This window comes from Phodopus roborovskii, unplaced genomic scaffold, assembly GCF_943737965.1.
Source record: "Phodopus roborovskii unplaced genomic scaffold, PHOROB, whole genome shotgun sequence".
Lineage (NCBI taxonomy): Eukaryota > Metazoa > Chordata > Mammalia > Rodentia > Cricetidae > Phodopus > Phodopus roborovskii.
This window is the reverse complement of record NW_026125052.1, coordinates 33,522,721-33,545,008: the sequence shown is the minus strand read 5'-3', so window position 1 is coordinate 33,545,008 and position 22,288 is coordinate 33,522,721. Positions and strand designations below refer to the sequence as shown.

The following is a 22,288-nucleotide window of genomic DNA, read 5'->3' as shown; positions in this document are numbered from 1 at the left end:
ATGGTTCCTCGCGGGCTGGAGGAAAGAAAATGGATGGGCTTAGACAGCCAGCTCCGGGATAGGCAGCTCCTTTGTGGGCAAAACGATGCCACAAGGAAAGCCGTCTGTCAGGAGAGAGAGGGTGGATGAAAACCGCAGACGGGACAGAGCTGCCTCGTCATGGTCAGGCCGTGGTGCCGGCAATGTGCAAAGGTGATCCCTGACTGGAGATGGGCTTGCTACTCCCATCCACCTCTAGAGTCCAAGAGCTTGGCTTGCCTCTGGGGCACGCGGAGGTCTATCTGGGGTGCAGCCCACCCCGTGGGCACACAGGGTGTACAGAAGGAGGAGCACAGACGTGACCCTGAACTCTGCTTTAGGATCTTGTGTCTATCTGAAGATACTCAAAGGCCTGAAGGGGCAGTGCAGCTGGGCCTGGCATCTGGATACAGCTGAGGCAGCCCCGCCCTGCTAGCCATTAGGACAAGTGGGCTCCCGGGGCTGTAGTGCTGCAGAGGGTCAGATCCTCCCATCTGAGATGGCCACGCTTGCAGACCAGCATCAAGACCCATGTTCAGTGCCTGTACACAGCAGTATGGCCAGCCGCCCATATAGAGAGGTTAGAGCTCTTCTTCCAGTCCTGATACAAAGTCCGGACCCCACTAGAGGGCGCACATGCCTCTGCCAGCCTCAAAGCGCTGTGCTGGCAAGTATGCCGTTAGTTAAACTAGTGGTAGCTGTCACAGTGGGGGCCGAGGCGCACAAAGGGAGGAGGCACAGTCAGCGCATCTCCAAGGACACTGGTGTGAGTCTGACCTGGCTGTGTCCTCCTTCCGGCCTCTGGCTTGTTTCCTTGGTGCTCAAGGCCCTGGGAACCAGGGCAGAGGTTGTAGTAGAGTGTGTGTGTGTGTGTGTGTGTGTGTGCACGTGTCAGTGTGTATGGTGCCAATTTCTAGGCCACTGTCCCACACGGGGACATGACCAGGGCCTTGTGGTAGGCTAGGCTGTCTAGTCACACCTGAACTCTCTGAATGCTCTTGAATGCTCCAGGGGACACTGTCCGACCCTACTTTAGCTCCTACAGATGTAGTGAGTGACAGGGTTTCACTCACCCCAACTGTTTCCAGCAATGGCCTATCATCTGAGCCTTCCCTACCCCAGGGTTAGGTCAGCCTCTGAGCACCCTGGGCCTCTGAACCCCGACTCCCTGGCCTGGGCCACACGATCAGGGGCTGGTGGCTCAGGAGCAGTTCCTTACAAGAACTTCCTTTGTTCAGCAAGGCTGGGCTAGGTCTTGGAATGTGGCAACTCCCAGGAAAGTGTGTGTGTGTGAATGTATGTGTGTGCGCATGTGTGTATGTCCTGATGGGATAGGCTGTAAGCAGGGAGAGGGAACAGGGGGTAACTAAGGAGGAGCCCTCACTAGACTTAGAAGAGGTTGGTTTCTCAGGGGTCATAGAGGAACAAGGAATGGTTGACTACATGAGCCCCACCAAAAGCCTAGTACTTGACGGCATCAGAGAAAGTGGGGGTTAGGAGCAACTCTGGGGACACCTATGTAACCAGTCTGGGCTCAGAAGAAGCCACCTGGAGCAGTCAAGGGGAGGGACTGAGCACCAGGGACTCGGGAGCTACACAGGACCCACAGCTGCCTAGCAGGGGAGGTGTGGGATGAAGGTGGCCAGTTCCATGTGGGATGGCCAAACTATGGCCGCTGGTAGACATTAAGCCATGCGGGTCTGGATGTGTGGTGACATGGTCTCTGGTCTTAGAGGCTAAGAGTTGTCGGTATCACAGCTTGCAGAGCCACTGGCCCAGAGGACACCCAGATGTTCAGATGAGCGTGTAACCAGGAGGATTGAGTGAAGGCAAAAAGCTAACTCTTCCAGCGGCCAGGAGGTCTGTAGGTCACTGCCTCCCAAGTGTGCCATCAGTCCAGCTAGACGTGGCTGGGACAGAAAAGCCCAGGGTGACTCTAGAAAGCCCCCAAGGCCACCCCGCTATGAGGTGTCCTCAGCAGGCAGGCAGCTGTACTCCCAAACATCCAGGTATTTCTAATGCGGGTCTTGCAAATGTCATGCCCTTTGACATTTACAAAGGTTCCTCAGGCTGAGGTGTACGAAGACGCTTGTCCCAGTGTCAGGGTCTTCTCTGGGACCTCGGGCACTCCCGAACATAGCCTGGGCCCACAGCGGCAAAGGGGACGGGCTGCACTGGGCAGGCCACTGCACGAGCTCACCTTGGAGTGGTACGAAGCAGAGTTCTTGGCCACAGCACACTGCTTTTCAACCAGGAAGCAGAACCGCCTGCGCTCCTCGGTGAGTGCCGTCTTGTAGCCATCAGACACGTAGTTCTCCAGCTCACCCTGCTTGTTGCTGATGGCATCGATGTACTGGGGACAGAGGGGACAGGCTGGTGAGCAAAAGGCAGACCCTGCTGTGGGCATGCCTGCCCACAATGGCCAGGAGCTTGTTAACGGTGGAGGACCCAGGTGGAGGGGCCTCTGTGTTTATAAACATACCCTCTGAACACATAAGCATGCATGGGGGCAAAGATTGACACTGGTGTCTTCCTGTTTACTGAAGCAGGGTGTCTCATGGAATCCGGAGCTCTCCAAGTCTCCTAGTTCAGCTTGCCCTGGGGATCCTGTCTCCACCTCCTGAGTGCTGGGACTACAGGTACATGATGCCACACTTAGCTGGCATTTATGTGGGGGGATCAGAACTACGGCTCTTATACTTCTGTGGCAAGTGCTCTATCCACTGAGCCTAATTCAGACTCCCTAGCCCCCATACAAGCGTAATTTTGAGACAGGGTCTTCATGTAGCCAGGCTAGCTTTGAACTACATAAAACTCAGGTATGTCTTGAGTTTGCTGGATCCTCCTGTGTTGCCTCTTATGCTGGGCTTTCCCTGAGAAGGGGAAAGTAAGCATCGGTGGCAGGTCAGCCCCTCCCAGGCCTCAGCTCCACACAGCATAGATGTGTCATGTGTCAGAGTGGAGGGGCCTTCTGCAGTGCTCCCTAGTGTCCTGGCTCCACACGCCACGTGGCAGTTTCTTAGTCTTGTGCCACCTACAGTGCCTTTTGCCTCCGAGTCTCAGGTAAGCCCGCTGCTGGAGAGAGACCATGGGCACCCACCACTGAGGATGTAGGAGAGGCAGGGGAGGCAAGTCCTAGAATATTCTGTGGAATGCCTTGCCTAGGTGAAGAGAGACCTTCTTTGGCGCTGTGAGGCCCCTCATAGAGCAGGAAGTGAAAAATGACCTAGCTCTTGTCCTTTCTCTCTGGTTTCACCGGGGTGTCCAATCTGGGTGGCTTTGTAAGGGCCCCTCTGTCCTCACAGTACTCTGTGCTCGAGAGATATGCATGTGGTCACGTGATGGTTCTGAGACACTGCCCACCCCACCAGGAGAACCAATCCCTCTGTAGCCCCTGAGGTCTCCAACCTCTCTCGAGCTTTCTGGGGACACATAACCTACCCAGGAAGGTTCTTGCCAAAAGCCCCCAAGACCTGCACAAACCTCCAGCCTAGAACTAACCATTCTAAATGTGCCAAGACAGAAGGCCGAGGATTCATAGAGCTGAGGGAAGTCAGTTTTATAAGACAAGAAGGGACAAGGTGGCATCAGGTGAAGTACAGAGTTGACATTAATGGGGACAGCTTCACATTGTACAGATTTTGGGGATGGATGAAGATGCTAACACATGCCACGAAGACAGAAGAAGGTGTTCTGGACTGGAAGTGTAGCTCAGTGGAAGGCACAAGAGATGCCCTGGGTTTCACCCCATCACCTCAGAAATAAAAAGGAGCTCAGCTGGCAGAGTGTGGGCCCTCCGCAAACCAGGGTCCCAGCCCTGCAAAGTTTACGGGTGCAGTGCTGCATGGCTGTACTCCCAGCCTCTAGGTCTCTAGGTCTCCTGAGCTATGCAGGGAGTCTGGGGCTAGCCGGGGCTACCTGAGACCTTGCCATTCTTAAAGCAACCAACTAAAGGAAGTGTTCCTGCTGCTGAGGTGTTCACTGAATGATTGAGACTTTTATCAGTTACGTGTAGTTCACAATATGAAAAAAAAAAAAGCCTAAAAAATAGATACCAGCTATTCACACTACTGGACAAAGAGCCACATTGTAAAAAAGCCAGCCATAGGCAGAAAGTCAGGAAAGCGGCAGTCTGAGAGAGGGCTGTGACAGCCAGTGTTGAGTCCCAGGTCAGGGCCACACATGGGCTGCAAGCTCACGTCTCTGGGAGGAATATGCCCAGCCCTTTAATTTCTCTACTGGTCCCTCCATGACACCTGGCAGCAGTTTGCAGAACTTGGTTTGAAGCTAAACCCTACTGTGATAATCAAACTGCCCGAATGTCAAGGAAAAACAGGTATAAGCAGAAATTTTCTGTTACAAAACACCCAAGTGGCCTTCCCAGTGCACATCCTGCACCCAATCCACTAAGGCTGAACCCCACCAGCCTGGAGCAAGAGCGCCTGGCTAGCCTCGCTGCCCGGGAGCCGCTGTTTAACAAGTGCTTCCTAGCGTGGCCATCTTCCAGCAGGGGGCAGGCCTGAGCTGCCAGGGTGAGCACAACTGACTCACAACCACCTTGGAGCTCTGACTCAGCGTGGGTGGGCGGCTGAGCCGTGGGCGACAGAGGGGGCTGGAGCAGGCTGTTCCCTTAGCATCTCCCCACACAGGGCTCAGCTGGAGGGACGGAAGAGGGGAAGCCCAGCTGGCTGGGGGCTGGTCCTCACCGTGGCCACCAGTGCATGTACCAACTCTGCCTAATAGCCAGAACGAATCTCTCCAAGGTCAAGGCCTGCCATACATACCCTTGTCATCAAACCTACACAACTTTATGTTTCTGCCCCGAAGCTCCACACTAAACCGCGGTCCTCTTCCCCCCCCCCCCCCCACCGCAGGGCCAGCATGAGTGGGCCCTGAGAATAGGCTTCGGTCCCTTCAAGGGGCAGCAGGGGCAGCCAGGTGGGACCCTCTTGTAAAGAGAGGAGTCAGAGTGCCAGGTGAGAGGGACTGAATACCCTGACTGGGCTCGCTGCTGTGGTGGCGGGTCGTTGCCTCCTCCAGCGCTCTCCCCTCCTCCACACTGCCAAGTACTTTTCCTCTGGTTATGCAACGCGCCTACCAGGGCTTCCTGCTCCCTGTGCCTCCCCTGCACTCCAGGGTCCTCTGGGAAGTAGGGGTGGGGCATTCAGCCTTGTTGCCCCCAGAGGAGCTATGCTGGGAAGACTCCAGGGCCCTTTGGTACGAGCTCCTTCCTGAGGTTCTGGGAGGACTGGTGAGAGACCAGGCATGCTCAGGGTCAGGGAGGAGAGGAATACAGCTGCCATTCATCACACAGGGCAACACCAGCACCGGCCTCCGGGTCCCACTCATTCTGTCATTCTGTCCCAGGCCAGCAATTGTCCGTCCGGGATGGGGGCACTGTGGCCTTCAGGGCTCAACTAGGCTGTGAGTAGCTTCTAAGACCTGACCTTAGGCACAGGGGTATGGGCAGACAGATGTATGGATGGATGGACGGACAGAAGGACGGACGGGCAGACAGACAGACAGACAGACACACACACACACACACACACACACACACACACACACACCTCAGCTTGGTTCTTGGGGCTAGGCTAGGGTGGATCATTGGGCCACCGCCCTCTTCCAGAGACTTCTCAAGGCACCATTAGCCAGAAGGGCTCAGCGGCAATCTTACAAGGAGAGCTAAGGTACTGAGGCGGGAGGCACAGTGATAGGTAATCTGTGCTGTGTCATTATCTAGGGGACTTCAGAAAAGAGGTTCTGCTTGAAACCGTCACCTAGGACAGCAGTAGAAACCAGGCCACAGGGCCCCCTGGGTCTCCTTGCCCTGAGAACAGCACCTTCCAAACTGAGGCCTGAAGCCAGTCCACCACCGGAGGTTTCTGGGTTTGTAGGCTGCGTGCAACCTTGACACCGAGCTTTCGTCTCCCTGGGGGTGGGGTAGCTGGTATGGGGGGGGCGGCCTCATTAGCAGGTCTGTCAGCCTGTGAGTTAGGAGGGCATGGTGTTTTATTTCTAAGATTTCCACTAATGTACCCCAGGAATAAATGTAACCTCATAGGCCACACCTGGGCACCTAGGAGTAGCTGAAGAAAAAGGGGGTGGGGGGAATGGCCTCAGAGCAGTACACTGCGGGCTGTAAAGAATTCCCAGCTGGGAGGCAGGGAAGAGCCCTGGGCCACACGCCTGCCTGCCCGTCGGGTCGGGGCTGACATCATCAGCTCCAGTGCAGCCTGGGAGAAGCTTCAGTACCCATCCTAAGGCATCGGTGGCGGCAGCACAGGGAAGCTGCCATGCAGCTGCCACTTCTGTCTAGGAATAACCACCGACTTCCCTGACCTCCTTTTCCAGGCCACTGACTCCTCACAGACAGACCACAATTTTACCAGGAAGCTCCTGGAAGTCCGGGCCGAGGAAGCGTTCCTTCGCAAGGAAGACGGTAGAGCATAGGGGACGGGTGGTGGCCGCCCTTCAGGTACCAAGCCCCTCAGTCGGCGGGCGCGGGCGGAGTGGATAGGGCACTCCAGTGTGGCGGGGAACATTTACACTTTCTGGAAAGCAGAGTGTAGAACACAACTCCAGCCTGCACTGCCAATGGCTTGGCATCAGGCCATTTAAAACGGCATTAAGCCTGTCCCCGCAGTGGCCAGGTTCCTGCTGTCCCCACCCGCCCCACGTTGCCTCACAGCTCCTTGCTTAGCTGGGTGCTATGGCGACAGCACTATAGAAACGCCCGACTGAGAGCATTTAAGACCCACAGAGAAACGCTCCCACTTAGTCACCCCAGCAGGACAGCCCTGTAATCTGAGACGACAGAAGTGATTGGAAAGTGTGTCTCCCCTGCTCCAGAGCCAGCCGGTGACTCAGAGGGGGGGAAGGATGCTCTAGAAAAATCCGAAGCTGCTGTGGCTCACGGTAACGCAATGGCCACTGAGGCTTTCCCACAACTGTCAAACCGCTGGACTGCCCAAGGTCTCCTACAGCTTATGAATGAGTTCACAAGGCTTGGTTCCACTGCTACCATTGGGGGCCATGACTCCCAAGGAGACAACTCAGAACCCTGGGCTGTGCTGGGTAGGAAGAAACAGCGAGAACCTGATGCTGCAGATTGCCTGAAGTCACCGGAGACCGGAAGCCAGGGAAAGGCCTCCCCAGTCTAAAGGGTCCATGGCAGTGACTAAAATGTCCCCAAAACTTAATGTGTTATAAACTCAATCTTCAAAACTAGCTGTCAATGAACCAGGTGGCAAAGGCGGGCCAAGGCTGCTCCAGAGAGGCCCCGAGGGATGGGTGTGGCTATGGAGTGTCCCCAGGACAGCTGTATAAGGGGAGGATCTGGCAGCCTTTCTGATGTGACCATGTGACGCTACATGTGAGGCCCAGCTGGGCACCAGGCCCTCCCTTCACTGTCTCTTGGACCCAGGCTGAAGAGAACTGGCACACTGTGCTGGAGGGAGGGTCCATCACACTCCATCACATCCAGGCGGGCCAGCCTCTGCTATTGTACTCTGGGAAGATCTCAGCTATGGTTGTTTTCTCTTCGCTTTGTTAATTATACAGACCTTTAAATAGAATGAATTGTTCCCGTCTCTCAGACCCCTAGAACAGACAAGCCCCACAAAGGGACACAAGTAAAAACTCCAGAGGCGCCGAGCCACCAACGTGCCCCCGTGTCACGGTGAATAGACGGCCAGTTATCGAGACCCAGGGATCCTAGGAGAGCATGTGACACTCCCTTCCCACCCTCTAAGGCAGGCACCCACTAGGACAATCACCAGTTCCCTCCTTCTACACAGCGGGCCTGGACAGGGACCCTGACATGCTTTCTACCAACAGTCGGACCTGAATGGAGAGTGGGTCAGGCTCAGGAGCCCTTCGGGGCCTTCCACAGGGTCAGATCTGTGTCAGAGTGATCTTGAATGGGATAGGCCTGCCTATCTGCTCTTCTCTGACTTCTTACGTGGTGTTTGGGGCTTCAGCATGAAGTTGCGTCACAGCTGCCTCTCAGAGTAAGCACAAGGGTTAGGGAGGACAAACTGCTCCCCCAAGTCCAAGCCTAGCACACACCTAAGCATCAGTAGGCCCTCTGCACCATGTGTTCCCTTTCCTTATACACGCCACTCTGGAGGGTGAGGGCTGGTTAAGGGAGGGGATGGCAAGTCACACAGAAGGAAAGGCCGAGGCAGTGCCACATTCTCAGGGGGCTGCCATTTGCAGACAGCCTCTACCTGTGCCTGTCTTGTTCTAACAAGAGCTAGGCTGGGGGAGGAGTCAAAGGGGACAAAACCGGAAGGGATCCAGGCCCAAATACAACAGCACACCCAGCTCTGCCGAGGGTGCTGGTAAGGGCTCCCCACGAGCGACACGGTGGAAAGGGATGAACTCCCACATCCACTCGGCCTCTTTGCTTAGGACCCTGGGATAATAGCTGGTTGGGTGACTGGCTATTACAATTGCCACAGGCTTTGAGTCTATTGGGCCAGCATGACCTCTCCCTGGGGGATGGGAGGGAGGACACAGGCTGGATAAAAGAGAGCCAAGCACCTCTCATGTTCTGGGGCTACTCTCTTCCCCTCACCTCAGGGTGGCTGAGAAAAAGGTGAGGTCCTTTAAAGCTTCAGCACGGCTTTTACTTTCCATTTTCTTAAGAAAGGGATGGGTGCATCCCTCAGTTTCTGAGCTGGGGACAGAGGCCGCATCCCAGGACTCATGGCACGTCCACTGTTCCCCAGGAGAACACCTTCTCCCAATGCCTGGTGGCAACGCTGTGGTGGCAGAGGGAAGGGCCACATCAGGGCAGTACCCTTAGGCCACGAGAGATGGCTCTGGAACTTCCCTTTCTTGTAAAACCATCTGCCCCAGTTAGTGCCCTGAATGCTTCTAAAGCTCCCATTCTCTGACCTATAATTAAAATTAGTTTTCTCTGGCACTCTCAACATGGAAGCTCAGTTCTAAGCAGTTCTTAACCAGGCAGCTCTTACCTGCAAACCCAGACAGTGCTGTTGGTGTGTCTCCCCACCCCCCCACTCCAGCAACGCCACATATCCTTAGCCCCGAGCTTGTTCAGTGACCACTCTTCTGGTAAACAGCCTGTCCTTAGTCCAGCCTGGGACAAAGGTCTGGCCACTCTTCTAAGTGGCCCAGTCTTGCCAGAGCCCAGAAGCAGAAGGCTTTGGGAGAGGTCAGCATATGATAGGGCTATATGCCAGGGCGGCATCCTGAAGGCTCAGCCCCATGATGCTCAGCAGTCTCAGGCCTCCTCTGTGAGCCCCTGTTCCCAGGAACCCCTGCACATGAAGCTGAGGAACTGTTCCACTAAGTGAGGCTCCAACCACACAGGGTTCCTGTTAGTAGATCAGGGGAACCAGATAGATCAGGAACCAGACACACTGTTTACCTAACAGGGGCAGGGGAGGGAACATCGTTCAACAAGCACAAGCTAAGGCCAGCAATGTGCATACTGGGCAAGACCAGAGCAGCTGGGACCAAGGTAGATAAATACATATACCTCCTCCTCCATGGTAGTTATTGCTAGGCCCCAAGCTGTGGTAAAGCTCGAGGATCCCAAGCTGGGTCTTCATGCCTGTCCCTGGATGTCCTCTATATAGAAGATATCCACACCAGCCTAGTTGGACTCTCTAAACCCTAGGTTCACCATGGTCTGACCCTGCTTGACTCTGCTAAGCCAGTGAGGGCCATTCAGAGTGGAGGAACCTCAGATACACAAAAGGGCATCTCAAGGAAGCAGGGAAGCCCTCTCCAGGCTGGAACAACTAGGTAAACTGAGTCAAGGCCTCTGTTTCTATGTTACTTGTGAGCTTAAGAAATACTCAGGTCATACCAGGGCATCCTCACTTCCAGCAGTAAAGTTGCCACCTTCCTGTAGTTTCAGGAGCCCCAAAAGACTGGAATCCTGCCCTCACCCAAGTAACAGAGCATGGGCGCCTCTGCTAATGTTGCTAGCCATCTAGAGGTCTGGTGGACATAACATTACAAGAGCCAGCCACGATCTCTGAGCCCCTAGCTGACTAGGGACTATGGGTTCAGCTACTATACCCACCTGCAGGCCAGCTTGAGAGGAGTTAAACAATAGGGAACCATGGGAGGGAAAGGATCTTTCTCTAGTAACCAACACCTTGCCAAAGTCTTCAAATCCACAACAACCCTTGCGAGGTCAACCTGGAATGATGCCCTGAGCAGGGATGTGGCCACTGTGGAGGGTCCAGACCTCGCAGAGGAGCTCACATGCTCCAGCATTCCCTTCCCTTGAAGGGGAAGATGCTGCCATGCTGAAGGGCCTTGGGTCCCTGCTTAGCTGCTGGCAGCCACACCCCACACATAGGTCAGATGGGATCCCTGGCCAAGTTTGTAAAAGCCCTGGGAGCCTGTAAGACCTGCACCAGGGATAGGGGTTTTTGAGTAGTCTGATTGGCTATAGTCAGGCTGACAGGCTACTCCAATACGGTAGCCAGCGAGCATACCTTCACTCATTACAGAGGGACCAGCCCAGGGCAGCCACACCAAAACACTCTCCTCCCTCAAAGGTGTGAGGTGAGAGTCTCCCTGAACATCCCTGCCTTCTGCTTGGGCATCAGAAACACTGTCTCTGATGCTCCCTCACCCTTCTCAGGAAGCAGTCAGGGCTGGTGGGGCCACAGGCCCGCACACAGCTGAATGAGGCTCTGTGTTGCAGAGTGAGTTTAAAGTTAGCCCAGACTTCTTAGGCAATCCCCTCACCCAACAAAAAAACTATCAGATATAGATGTATAGGTAGGTATAGCTGATAGATAGAGTGCTTGCCTAGCATACGCAAGGCCCTAGGTTCAATCTCTGACACCTCCCAACACACAGCCAGCCAGCAACAATTCATGTGAACCCAAACTAACACAACTGCTTAAGTACAAGCTACCCACAGAGGGACCGGCCTCACTGTGTTCAAGACCAGACATACAGGACATGAGTCTCCCTAGAGACATTCAGGACGTGAGTCTCCCTAGAGACACACAGGACATGAGTCTCCCAGAGGAACATACAGATAAGAGACATTTTGCTTGTTAAGGGTTTCCTACAGAGAGACAAGGAAGAGGAGGTTCGGAGCCACAGGAGAAGGGTCCAAGCAGAGAGTGGCACATGTATATCGTGGGGAGGGGGGTGTAGGGCCCTTCTTGTCCATGCTCAGAGAGAAGAGGCAGGACAGATGGCTAGACCTCACCAATAGGGGAAAAGGTTCAGAGAGGACCTGGAGGTTATTATGCCCAGGAGAGGACAGGCCAGCTTGGTGCCATCTGCAGCCTTAAGTAAGGCAAACAGCTAATTCTTGAGCAGAGAGACGGCTGATTGAGCCCTGGGGCTTGGGCAGAGAAGGACCTGGCAGAATGATGCAAGCATGCTCTGGGACAGGCCAGAGAAGACTCGGACAAGGCTGACCATCAAAACTAGAAAGAAGGAGACATGACACATCTTCAAGAGAATGCCAGGAGGCCCCCAGCCTGGGTGCACCGGGGGGTAGGCGTCTGAAGCTGGGGTTTCTCATGCTTTACTGTGCGATGCCTTCATACAACCAGTATGAACCCACCACAGCAGCTTCAGCTCTACTGTCAAACTCTGTGCTTGGTACCTACAGCATCCTCACATGCAGCAGGAGCCACATGCTTCATGTTTGTGAAAAGAAGGGATGAACTCATGAGCAACAACATGGACAGACCCAGAAAGCCTGTCCAGTGCAGAAGGCCAGGCACAAAGTCACATGTGTGACGCACAGGCTAGAAGGCCTCACCTTGCTCAAAACCATGAAGGGCTGAATCAGGGCAAGATAGCCAAGTCTCTTCCACACCCAGCCTCTGTCATGTTAAACTGGGACACACTGAAGAGGCGGTCGCTACGGCCTCATGGGAAGCAGGTACCCAGGAAGGCCCCGGGCACCCCCTGAAGGGCTGGAGTATACAACGGCAGTAGGCATTTCTGTCTGCAAGAAAACGCCTTTCCAGTCCCATACAGAAGCCTGGCACCACAACCACAGGCAGCTGAGGGGGCAAGCTCCACCCTCGGTTCTATGACCAGCAGTAGAGACTGCAGTGAGTGGGTCAGGCCTTCTCTCAAGATGGTTGATGTTATTAGGGCAGCGGGGAAGGGGCAGGCATCAGAGAAAGAGAAGGAAAGCAAAGTGGAGAGGAGATGAGCCCTCTGAGCCACACCTGGCCCCGCCCTTTCCTGAGCCTCAGGATGCCGTCTGTCCATCATATCATAGCCTTAGACAGACTCACAGGGTGACTCTTAGTGATCTGGTCACAGCGTAGGGCCAGCAAGTGATGGGCCTGGGACCGACAGAAAAGGGCATCGACCATCTGCAGAGGCAGGCCATTCAACTGTGGACAGGAAAACACTGACTTGGCAATGAGAGACTGACGGATTCATGCTCAACATGGACAGACCTTGAAAACAGACTCCATACAAGAAGCCAGACTCAAAGTCACACGGTGTGACTCAGTCACAGCTGACATCTAGAACATGGAGATCTTCAGAGACAGAAAGCAGGTAGGTGTTCCTGAGTGGGGAAGAGTAGGGGATGGGGGTGGAGGTAGACGGGGGTGAATGCTGCTGGATATGGGGTTCTCTTTAGGTTGCTAAACTGCTGCATACTAAAACCCACTGTACTGTATGTTTTAAGTGTATTTTATAGTGAATATTGTCTAAGTAAGGCTATCACCGGCAGAAGAACAAGACAGACCAGCTCCCATCATCGGGCTGCTAAACGGTACCTGGAAGGTTCCCTCTAGGTTGTGTACATGGAAATCTCTCCTGCATGGCCTGCCCTGAAGAGCCTACTCTCCTCCCAGGCAGCAGGGTGAGGTCTGCTGGCCAGGTCTTCTGAGAGTTAAATGACAAAAGGCGTCAACAGCAAGACACTGATGAGTGTCTACTGATCCTCACTCCTGCAGCTCACCCGAGAAATCTGTCCAAGAACAACTCAAGACAGCTCACAGCATCCCCTGTGGGACAGCCTCAGCCTGTACATGTCCTTAGAGGTAGAGGTAGCTACGGATCGCAGATGGTCATTAAAAATACTAAAGCAAGCCGGGCGGTGGCGATGCACACCTTTAATTCCAGTACTCAGGAGGATCTCTAAGTTTGAGGCCAGCCCAGCCTACATAGTGAGTTCCAGGACAGCCAAGGCTGTATAGTAAGACCTTGTCTCAAAAAACAAAAACAAAACAAAACAAAATACTAAAGCAGCTTGGGAACCATATTAGTTGTTAAACTATTTGCCTTGCAAGAATGAAAACCCAAGCGTGGGTCCCAGAATCTACACTTAAAAAACAAACAAAGCTAGGTGTGGGGGTCTGCACTTGCAATCCCAGCACTGGGGGGGGGGGGCGGGCAGAGGCAGGTGGACCCCTGGGGCTCACTGGCCAGTCAGCCTAACCTGCTGGGCAAGCTTCCAGTCAGCCAGACTCTCAGAAAGAAGGAGGAAAGAGCCTAAGGAGGAATGGCCTTAGGTTGTCCTCTGGCCTCTACACACACACATGCACACACATGTACCTTCACATGCACACACATGTGCCTGAAGTGGGGAAGGCTCGCTACTGGGAACGCTGCACATGATGACAGCATTGCTGGGGTTACAGGGCCCTAAGCTTCCTGCTATTGCAACCCCTTCGCATGAAGAGCGCTGTCCAGGCCTGCTCTCTCATTTAGGGCAGATGGACTCATGGCGGGCTCCCCAACGGGCCTGTGAAACACCCGCTCAGATCCGCATATGCTCAGAGACAGCTCTCCTAGGCCACCTCGGCGCTGGTGCCCTTCTGAGCCACACGATGATCAAGGGTGCTCTCGGCCCTCCCGCTCTCCTGGGTCCAGGGGAGGAGCTGGAGGTCCCTCGGGCACAGAGGGACATCAAGTGCCTTGGGCAGGAACTCACCTGGGTAGTGGGTGCTGCCTGATGCCACAGGCAAGAGTGAGGACCCCAGGCCTTGGCGCCACACCTTGTCCTCCTCTCCAAGCCCTGTGACTATATTCCTCTACAAACACTGGGTGTCCTGCTGTATCCCTTTTATCTGTGCAACTAGGGCTGCAAGAGTAGGTGAGGGGTTGCGTGGCTTGCTCAGAGTCAGGGCACTGCCCGTGGTTCTGACGGAAGTGTCAGTCTGGACACAATATCCTAACCCTGGTCAGCACACAGCACCTGCAGGGCTGGTGGAATGGCAGAGAAATTGGCAATGAATCCGGCCCTTGGAAGCCTCCAGGGCCATCTGCCACAGACGACCTTGACTGTCCAGCCTGGGGTGGGTGGTCACAGGTTCATCAGCATAGCAGTCTGGGGTCTGGCTCCTGGGCAAGGAGTCCAAAGGGACAAGGGGAGGGCTTAGCCTGAGCCCTGATGGTGCCTTTGCTGAGTTAACCATTCCTCCAGCTCAAGGGCTTGGAAAGTCACTCCTGAGCTCCAGCCCTGCCCTGCCGCACCTGGGGGCTTCCCATCCTTTGACAGACACACAGGAAGCTCGCGGACAGATGGGGAGGCTTTTCCTTGCTAAGGAAGGGTGTGAAGTCACAGCTGCTGACTGGGGCTTTAGGCTCCCATGTGCAGGCAGCAGCCACCATACCTGCAGCTCCTTGTCAGAGTACTTCTGAGGGTTCTTGCTCCCTTGGCTCTTCTTGCGAAGTTTCTTCAGCTCAGCCTGACACTTGTCCAGGGCATCTGCTTTGCTCCTCTGTTCTGTCTGGTATTTCTTCAGTGCAGCCTGGGGATCCATGACACAACCATAGAGGCCCGTGAACCTCACAGACAGCTTGGTGCTCCCTCCTCAGTCCTCCCCGTTCCCTAGCAACAGCAGGTTCCAGCTGGCCAGAGTGAGGCGGGGGGGCCACAGATGTAGACCTCCTCCTCATCTTCTTCTGGCAGATCCCCAATCTCCAAGACCAAGCAGCCCGTCCTCATTCCCTGACCCTGACAATAGGTGCAGAGCCATAAACTCATGTGGATACTACAGCAGCCTTAGCTGACAGGCGCGGACAAGGCACTCATGTGGGCTCTGCAGCACCAGCCAAGTCTTCTGCTACACGACAAGTGGCCGAGAGGCGGGAGGCTGCACAAGGGACATCAGATGCGATGGCTGTCCCTAGACCACTGGGGTGAGAGTCCAGCGGGGAAAATAAACTTTCAGGCCGAGGAGACAGCGCTACAGGCCAGGCCTGGCGATGGTGCCCAGCAGGCCAGGCACAGGGTGTACTTACACTCAGATACCTGGAGTCCAGCTCTACCTTCTGCTCCAGCTGTGTGAGCAGCTCATTGTGAAAAGACTTTAGCTGGGTGCAGAGAGGAAACAGACCATTAGGCAGCTGTGAGGCAAGGTGCAGGAGGCGGGAACAGAGCCAGCCTGGACAATGTACCACGGCAGGAGAACCCTCCAGGGCCACGAAGGGCCCATGGGACTAGGAGGCTCCTAAGGGTGAGGACTGGACTGAAGCCCTTCAAAGCCTTGACACCGTTTCCCACCATCCTCCCTCTGCTGGACCATTCCGACTACGGTTAAAGGAGCTGGAGCTGAATCTCAAGGAAAGTTGACTTTGTTGCCCATCAGCTGCAAGAACTGGAGCCTGGCCAGGGGTATCATCAAGGCACAGGTGACTCTTCACGGAGCTGATTGTCACTGACCCATCACAGGTGGCCAACTGAGCATGGGACCCTGGTTTCCTTTCTTTCACAGGTGCCAGAGAATAAGTCACCTTCCTAGCAGATCGGTGTAACTCCTGTGACCTGTGTTCTTGTCTGAGTGTTGACTGCATGGCTATGCCAGTCCCAATGAACCCACAGATAAAGCACATAGCTAGTGTCCTTCACCTAACACCTGGTTTCCTGCTCACCTATGTCTAATGGGGAACGTCCTTCTGTATATGTGTTTCTCTTACTGCTTGATGACTAAAACACTGTTTGGCCAATAGAGGCGGGAAGATAGGTGGGACTAGGAGATGAGAGTTCTGGGAAAGGTAGGCAGAGACAGTGAAGAGATGCCTGTATCTGCCAAAAGAGTAACAGGTCCAGGCATTCTCTGGTAAGCCAAGACCACGTGGAAATACATAGATTTATAGCAATGGGTTAATAATTAAGACAGAAAGAACTAGGCCATAAGAAGCCCTGGCTATCGGCCAACAGCTTTATAATTAATATAGCATCTGTGTGTTTATTTGGGGCTGACGGCTGCAGGACCAGGTTGGAAAGAAAACTCCAGCTACGTGTGTCTGCTCCTTGAACCCAAGGATGAGGTCCCAGAGGCCAAACTCACCATCTCTTCCAGTTGGTTCTGGATCTGCCGGTGGACTTCGGCCATCTGGAAGAGGACATCCCCTGGAGGAAAGAAAGTGGGTTAGAGATTCCCACTCCCTGAGCCTGCACCAGGGCTAAACACCAGACACCACAGAGGTCCCGTGACTCTAAACAGAGGAGCTTCCGGGAAACAAAGCCAGGTGGGAGGGTAAGAAGAAATGGCACAGTCTAAAATGATGAGGGGTTAGAGTCTGAATTAGAGTGCCGCGCATCCTTGCGGGGAGCTCAAAAGTCCGCGCTGAAGCACATGTTTAGGACAGAGACATTGCCAGACAAGCCTGTGCAGACAGGGTTTTACCTGGGTGTAGCACAGATGGGCACCTACCCAGACCTCACACTTATCCAGTTACTGATTAGCCAGTGATGTACTGAGCCCTACACCAGGGCAGGCACACCTCCCTGTGGGGGCACAGGAAACTGCCCTCTCTGAACCAAGGCCTCACTGCCAGTTTCCATGAGAAAGTAAGCGAATGCCATTCTGGGCCATGTCCTGTGAGGACAAAGCTGTCTCAGAATCACTTGCCCTGACACAGTGGCATGCCAGTGACTCTGGAGTCAGCAGAACTGGTGGGCCTAGAACGGGAAGGTAGATTGCTGCTGTGGACCAGCGTAGCAGGAGACCTAGGTCCACACATCACAGAGCACTGGGCACAGCTATGGCTCCAGAAACATTTCCCCAGGACATCAACGCTTCAGGGGCACTGAGGTGCCTTGGCCTACCTGTAGGGTAGACTGAGACAACAGAGGTTAGCAGTTCAGCAGTCAGCACCGTCCAGGGCTTTTCTAGCTTAGACATCACCTAGTTCATACCCACTTACCTGTGACACACACTCCAGGCTGGACTACTGTCTGGGTTTGCCCAATGCCACATACCTACCTCCTGCCTTGACAAGGATACAACAGAAAAAGAGTAGAAAGGAAGAAGCCTTGAGGATCAAGGGCCAGGCACTTTTTTTTTAAGCCAACAATGATCAAATCAGACCCCAGCACCTACCTTCTGCTCCATACCTAGGGGTGAAGGCATCAGGGCAGGCAGGCGGCTCTAAGGGTTTGTTGTGTGCCCTTGACCCATCATGTATCTCCTGTGCCAACTGAGCATGAGCTCCTAGCTCCTTTCCTTTTACCGGGGCCTGGGACCCCAAGCCATGCTCAGGGTCTCATGCTCAGTTGGCCACAGGGGACATGTAACATCCCTAACCAAGACCACCAAGACTGCCTGTCCTCTCTGCTGCAATTTGTCTGTAGAGCAAACTCTCCCATTTCCTCACATGCAGAGAAATCCAGCAACATAGCTCCACTTGCTTGACTGGCAACTATCTGATAACTCCTTTTGGGGGAGTCCAGGACACTGCAGAGGAGGAGGGCCCATGTATGCCTGGAGGCTGGAGTATATGCTACTAAGCTGCACCCCCAAGTCCTTCCAGATGCAGGACTTTCCTCCCCAGGAGTCCCTCATCTGGCACCCACTATCGCCAGCTAGAAACTAGAAGAAATCCTCTGACGACAGAAGTCCTAGTTGGAGGGGATCTTAAGGAGTTCATCTGGGACCTGGGAAGGCCAGATTCTTGTGAACCTTCTTAGTCCCATGAGATGTTGTTTTAATTCCAGTGACCACAGGGACACGAGCACTGGCTGAAGATTTCCTACACCAGTTAGCAGAGGTTACACGGCCATGCCAACTGGCCACAGTCAGCAGAAAATGGCACCCCAAGTCAGCAGGGTGGTCAGCACCCAGATCTGTAACTCTCCCTGCCAGCCCCACCCGGCTTGCTTACCACCTCCCTGCAGGTCACCCATTGTGGTCAAAGGGCAAACTCAACGGTTGCCTGGAGCTTTGCACAAACCCTGAGTCACCTGGATAAATGTACCTATGGATGCCAGGGATAAAAACACCCTAAGTGTATATGACCACAGGCCTGGATGGAGCCTAACGCTACATGGCAAGGGTACAATGACCATTCCAGAAACTGCATCCCTAGAGACGACAGGGTTGTCATAACTGTGTATGAACAATAGGAAACTGTGGTCACAAAGGCAGTGATAACCTATACACAAAGGGACAGGCAAGTAGCCTCAGATTTGCAAAACCCCTCTGAAGAGGATGAAGTCCTACCTCCGGCCCACTCTGGACCCAGACTCTGATATACTTGAAGGGACTGGGGAGCACATGGGGACAGGATTTAATGTGAAGGAGCCTGGTCCCTTTATCCCTGGTTGAGCAGAAGCACCGAGATAAATGGGTGAGGCCAGGGGAGAGCTGCAAGGACACAGGCCAGTCCCCATGGGGAAGAGGCCTTGGTTGCCACCAGCACACATGCACAGGCATGTCAACTATTCAGCAGGTCGCCAGGGCAGTGTCCCACTTGCTCAGGACAAGGCTCACGGGAAACCCAAAGCCACGGATCAGAGATTTCTACACTCAGACCAGAAGCCGCCAGTGTGCAAGAAAGAAATAGAAGCACCCGTGGCAAGCCCCAGGGTCCTCTGTGCTTCCCTGCATCTGTGAGTTCCGTGGGGCGGAAAGCCATCGCTCTGGGACAAGGAAGAAGCACCCAGGGGAACATTCAGGGCTTTGCTTGATCACATCTCCATGACTCAGGGGGTCTTGGGTCCACCTCCTGGCTCCCAAGGTCCCACAGACACCTGTGAATGGGCTGTAATTATACCAAGCAGAAAGCAGGCGACCACAATGGGCATGAAGTCTGGCCTGGCGGGGAAACCCATCTGAGCCCTGGGCAGCACTGGCCCTATTCCCTCTGCTTTGGATTACATACACCCACCCTTCCTGAGGGCATTGCCTGTGCAACCAACTCCTCAAAAGGGCCATGAGGTCTACAAGAGGAGGAATAGGGCAGTAGCAACCAGACAAACTATGCACTTAGCTAGAAATCTCCCTATAGGTTGCGACTTTCTACTTTGGCCACATAATTTAGGCCCAGAATTACAAGTTAATGTCAAGACCAAACAGAAAACTCTCCTGTACCCACAAAAGCAGCACACACCGATTCAAGAACCCTTGGAAAGCGGTGTAATCAAACAGCAGGTCCTTAAAAGGAACTAGTGATGCCCAAGGGTGAGTGAAGTTTTTCACAGACCCAACAGGACAGCAGTTACCACGTCCTCTGGGATGTGTCAGCACTCAGACACCAGAGCAGTGTCCTGAGCAGCTAGAACCCTCGGCTCAGAGCCCCAGCTGGGTAGCCTGTCCCTAGCCCCACATATAATGGGTATGCATGGAAGGGTCTACCTAGGCAAAGGCACAGAACAGGGTATACATGCACATGAGTGTGTGTGTGTGTGTGTGTGTGTGTGGTATGTGCTAGCTGCAAGCTGGTGCTGTGCAAAATCAGCCCACATGGTGAATCTTTAAACTGCATTTTACAAGAAGCTGCCACCAGCACTTAACCCCTGCAGTACTGTGAGCACATCGTGCAGGAGAAGCCCATGTAGCCACCCTGAGGCACCCCACTGCAGAGGTGGGGTCCCCGGCCATGGGTGTTGATTTCTGCCAGAAGCTGCAAGGAGTTTTGTCCATTGGCCCTTGTGTACTTCTTGCATCTGAAGAGCTGCAGACCAGCAGGGACAGAGAGGCAGGGGCTGAGCCCTCACTGTGGGCGTTATGATATTCCACCACCCTCTCCTTTTCTAGGAAGATCCTCTCAGGAAGCACAGGAAGATCTGTGCTGAGAGGAAGAGGCTTTCTTTCTTTTTTAAAAAGAGATTTTTATTACTTTGAATTATGGTGGGAAGTATGTTCACATGAGTGCAGGTGCTCTTGGAGACCACAAGAAGTCATCCCCAGGCTAGAGTTACAGGCAGTTGTGGGCTGCTAGGAAACAAATGCAGGTCCTCTGTGAACAGCAGTATTGACTCTTAACCACTGAGCCACCTCCAGCCCCAGGAAGAGGCTCTCCATCCAGTCTTAGCCAGGGCAGAATCCACCCACCCCCTGGGGACCTGCAGCTCTGGGGCCACAACATAGGTGGGCCGTAAACTTGAAAAACCGGATCAGATTGGGAAATGAAGCCCAGTGTGCCAGAGCAAACAGTGAGTGAGGGAATCTTTATAGACAGTTGCCACCTGATGAACCTCTCCAGGGAGTGGACTATAGGGTGACTGGCGGCAGGTGGCCCATCCCGGGGCCCTGGCATGTGACATCCCAGAGGGATGGAAGCCCCTGGCACGCCAGGGCAGTGAGTCAGCCTTAGCTCATCTAAGTAGATAAGCGGCAACGGGGGTTGGGGTGGGGACAGCTGCAGACAGGAGGGTTCCAGGAACCCAAATATTTGGGAAGTTAGAAGGTGAGACCCCCAAAACATGTGCGGGTGCCAGAGACAACACTTGTCATTTGGGATAAAAGTTAAAAAAAAAAAAAAAAAAGACCACACAGGCAGCCATAGCAGGAGACCACACCCTCCTCAACTTCTACCACTGTACAATGTGAGTCAAGCAGCTGAAAGGTCAGCCACCACTGAGTCACCCTGCACGTCACCCCAGAGTCTCCGTTTTAAAGACTTCTGGTACTATTAGTAATCTGGCTTCATGTTTGAAGGGTTAGTGTACAATTTGGTGCATGTGGATAGATCCCTCTTCTTACGGGTAGAACACAGGAACTGCGGTACACCTATGATGCCCACCTGTGCTACAGCAGGCTCAGAAAACCCTCCTTTTCCTTTGTTTGAGTTTCTGTTTAGTTGTTACTTGTTTCTCTGAGATAGGGTTTCAGGCACAAAGTCACTACATAGCTTTAAAGAGCCTTGAACGCCTGATCCCCTGCCTCTGCCTCCCGAATACTGAGATCACAGGTGTGCCAGGTGTGTGCCAGCTGTGGCCTATTGCTGCTCCATGGTGGGAAGAACTCTGCACGCAGGCTGCTTGCCTGTGCCCCCACTGCAAGCTCATCCCTTCACTGACGTCAGCACACACTTCTTCAGGGTCCTGTGTATACTGAAGACCAGCTTTGTGGACTCAACAATTAGTGGATTCATGGGCCTTCCATTGGTAGATAGCCATTGTTGGATTCTATTCTAACCCCCACCCCACCCCCGGTATGCATGTATATATCCTATCTGTCTACACACACACACACACACACACACACACACACACACACACACACACACACACACACACTCCATAAGATTCTCTAAGATCTGTTTTTAAAACCCCACTCCTGGTACCACCTTCTGTCAACCACCTGCTGTGATGAAGCATGACTAAAGCAACTGTGAGCTTATTTGGTGTTTACATTTACACATCATCAAAGGAAGTCTAACCCTGAGTCCATCACTAAAGGAAGTCAAGACAGGAACTCAAAAAGGGCAGGAACCTGAACGCAGGAGCTGATGCAGAGGCCATGGAGGGAGCTGCTCACTGACTTGCTCCTCATGGCTTGCTCAGCCTGATTTCTTATAGAACCCAGGACCACCTGCCCAGGTGTGGCACCACCCACAGTGGGCTGGGCTCTCCCCCATCAATCACTAATTAAGAAAATGCCCTACAATCTTGCCCACAGCCTGATCTTACTGAGGCATTTTCTCAATAGAGGTTCTCTCCTCTGAGATGACTACAGCTGGTGTCAAATCAACATAAAACTACCCAGCACACCTGTTTATAAACTGCAGCTGTGGCAGCAGGGCTACAGGTCCATGACTGCCCTAAGTGCTGCTCACGTGATCTGTCAGTCTTCCTGCTGTGCATTTTAAAACTCTGTGTGTGTTAGCTGAATGTGTACAGCTAATGATATACAGCTATCTATGTACCACATGTGTGCCTGGTACCATGGAAGCCAGAACTAGAGTTATAGATGGTTGTGAGTGGCCAGGTGGGTTCTGGGAATCAAACTCAGGTCCTCCAGGAGAGGAACCAGTGTTCTTAAACTCTTAGTTATCTCTCCAATGCCTATGATATGCATTCTTTTGTTGTTGTTTTGAGGCATGGTCTCAT

The 22,288-nt window shown here is 53.7% G+C and overlaps 1 protein-coding gene across 6 annotated transcripts in view; it reads right to left on the bottom strand.

The window, feature by feature from the left end:
• The window catches only part of Baiap2 (BAR/IMD domain containing adaptor protein 2), a 66,436-nt gene that overhangs the window by 10,928 nt on the left and 33,220 nt on the right, over positions 1–22,288 (bottom strand). For all 6 annotated transcript variants that reach the window (XM_051181798.1, XM_051181807.1, XM_051181774.1 and 3 more), the window contains 4 exons: positions 16,302–16,363; positions 15,253–15,324; positions 14,622–14,759; positions 2,219–2,371 (listed from right to left, as the gene is read on the bottom strand). In XM_051181798.1, coding sequence (XP_051037755.1) covers positions 2,219–2,371; positions 14,622–14,759; positions 15,253–15,324; positions 16,302–16,363 — 425 coding nt within the window. The remainder of the gene's footprint in view (positions 1–2,218; positions 2,372–14,621; positions 14,760–15,252; positions 15,325–16,301; positions 16,364–22,288) is intronic.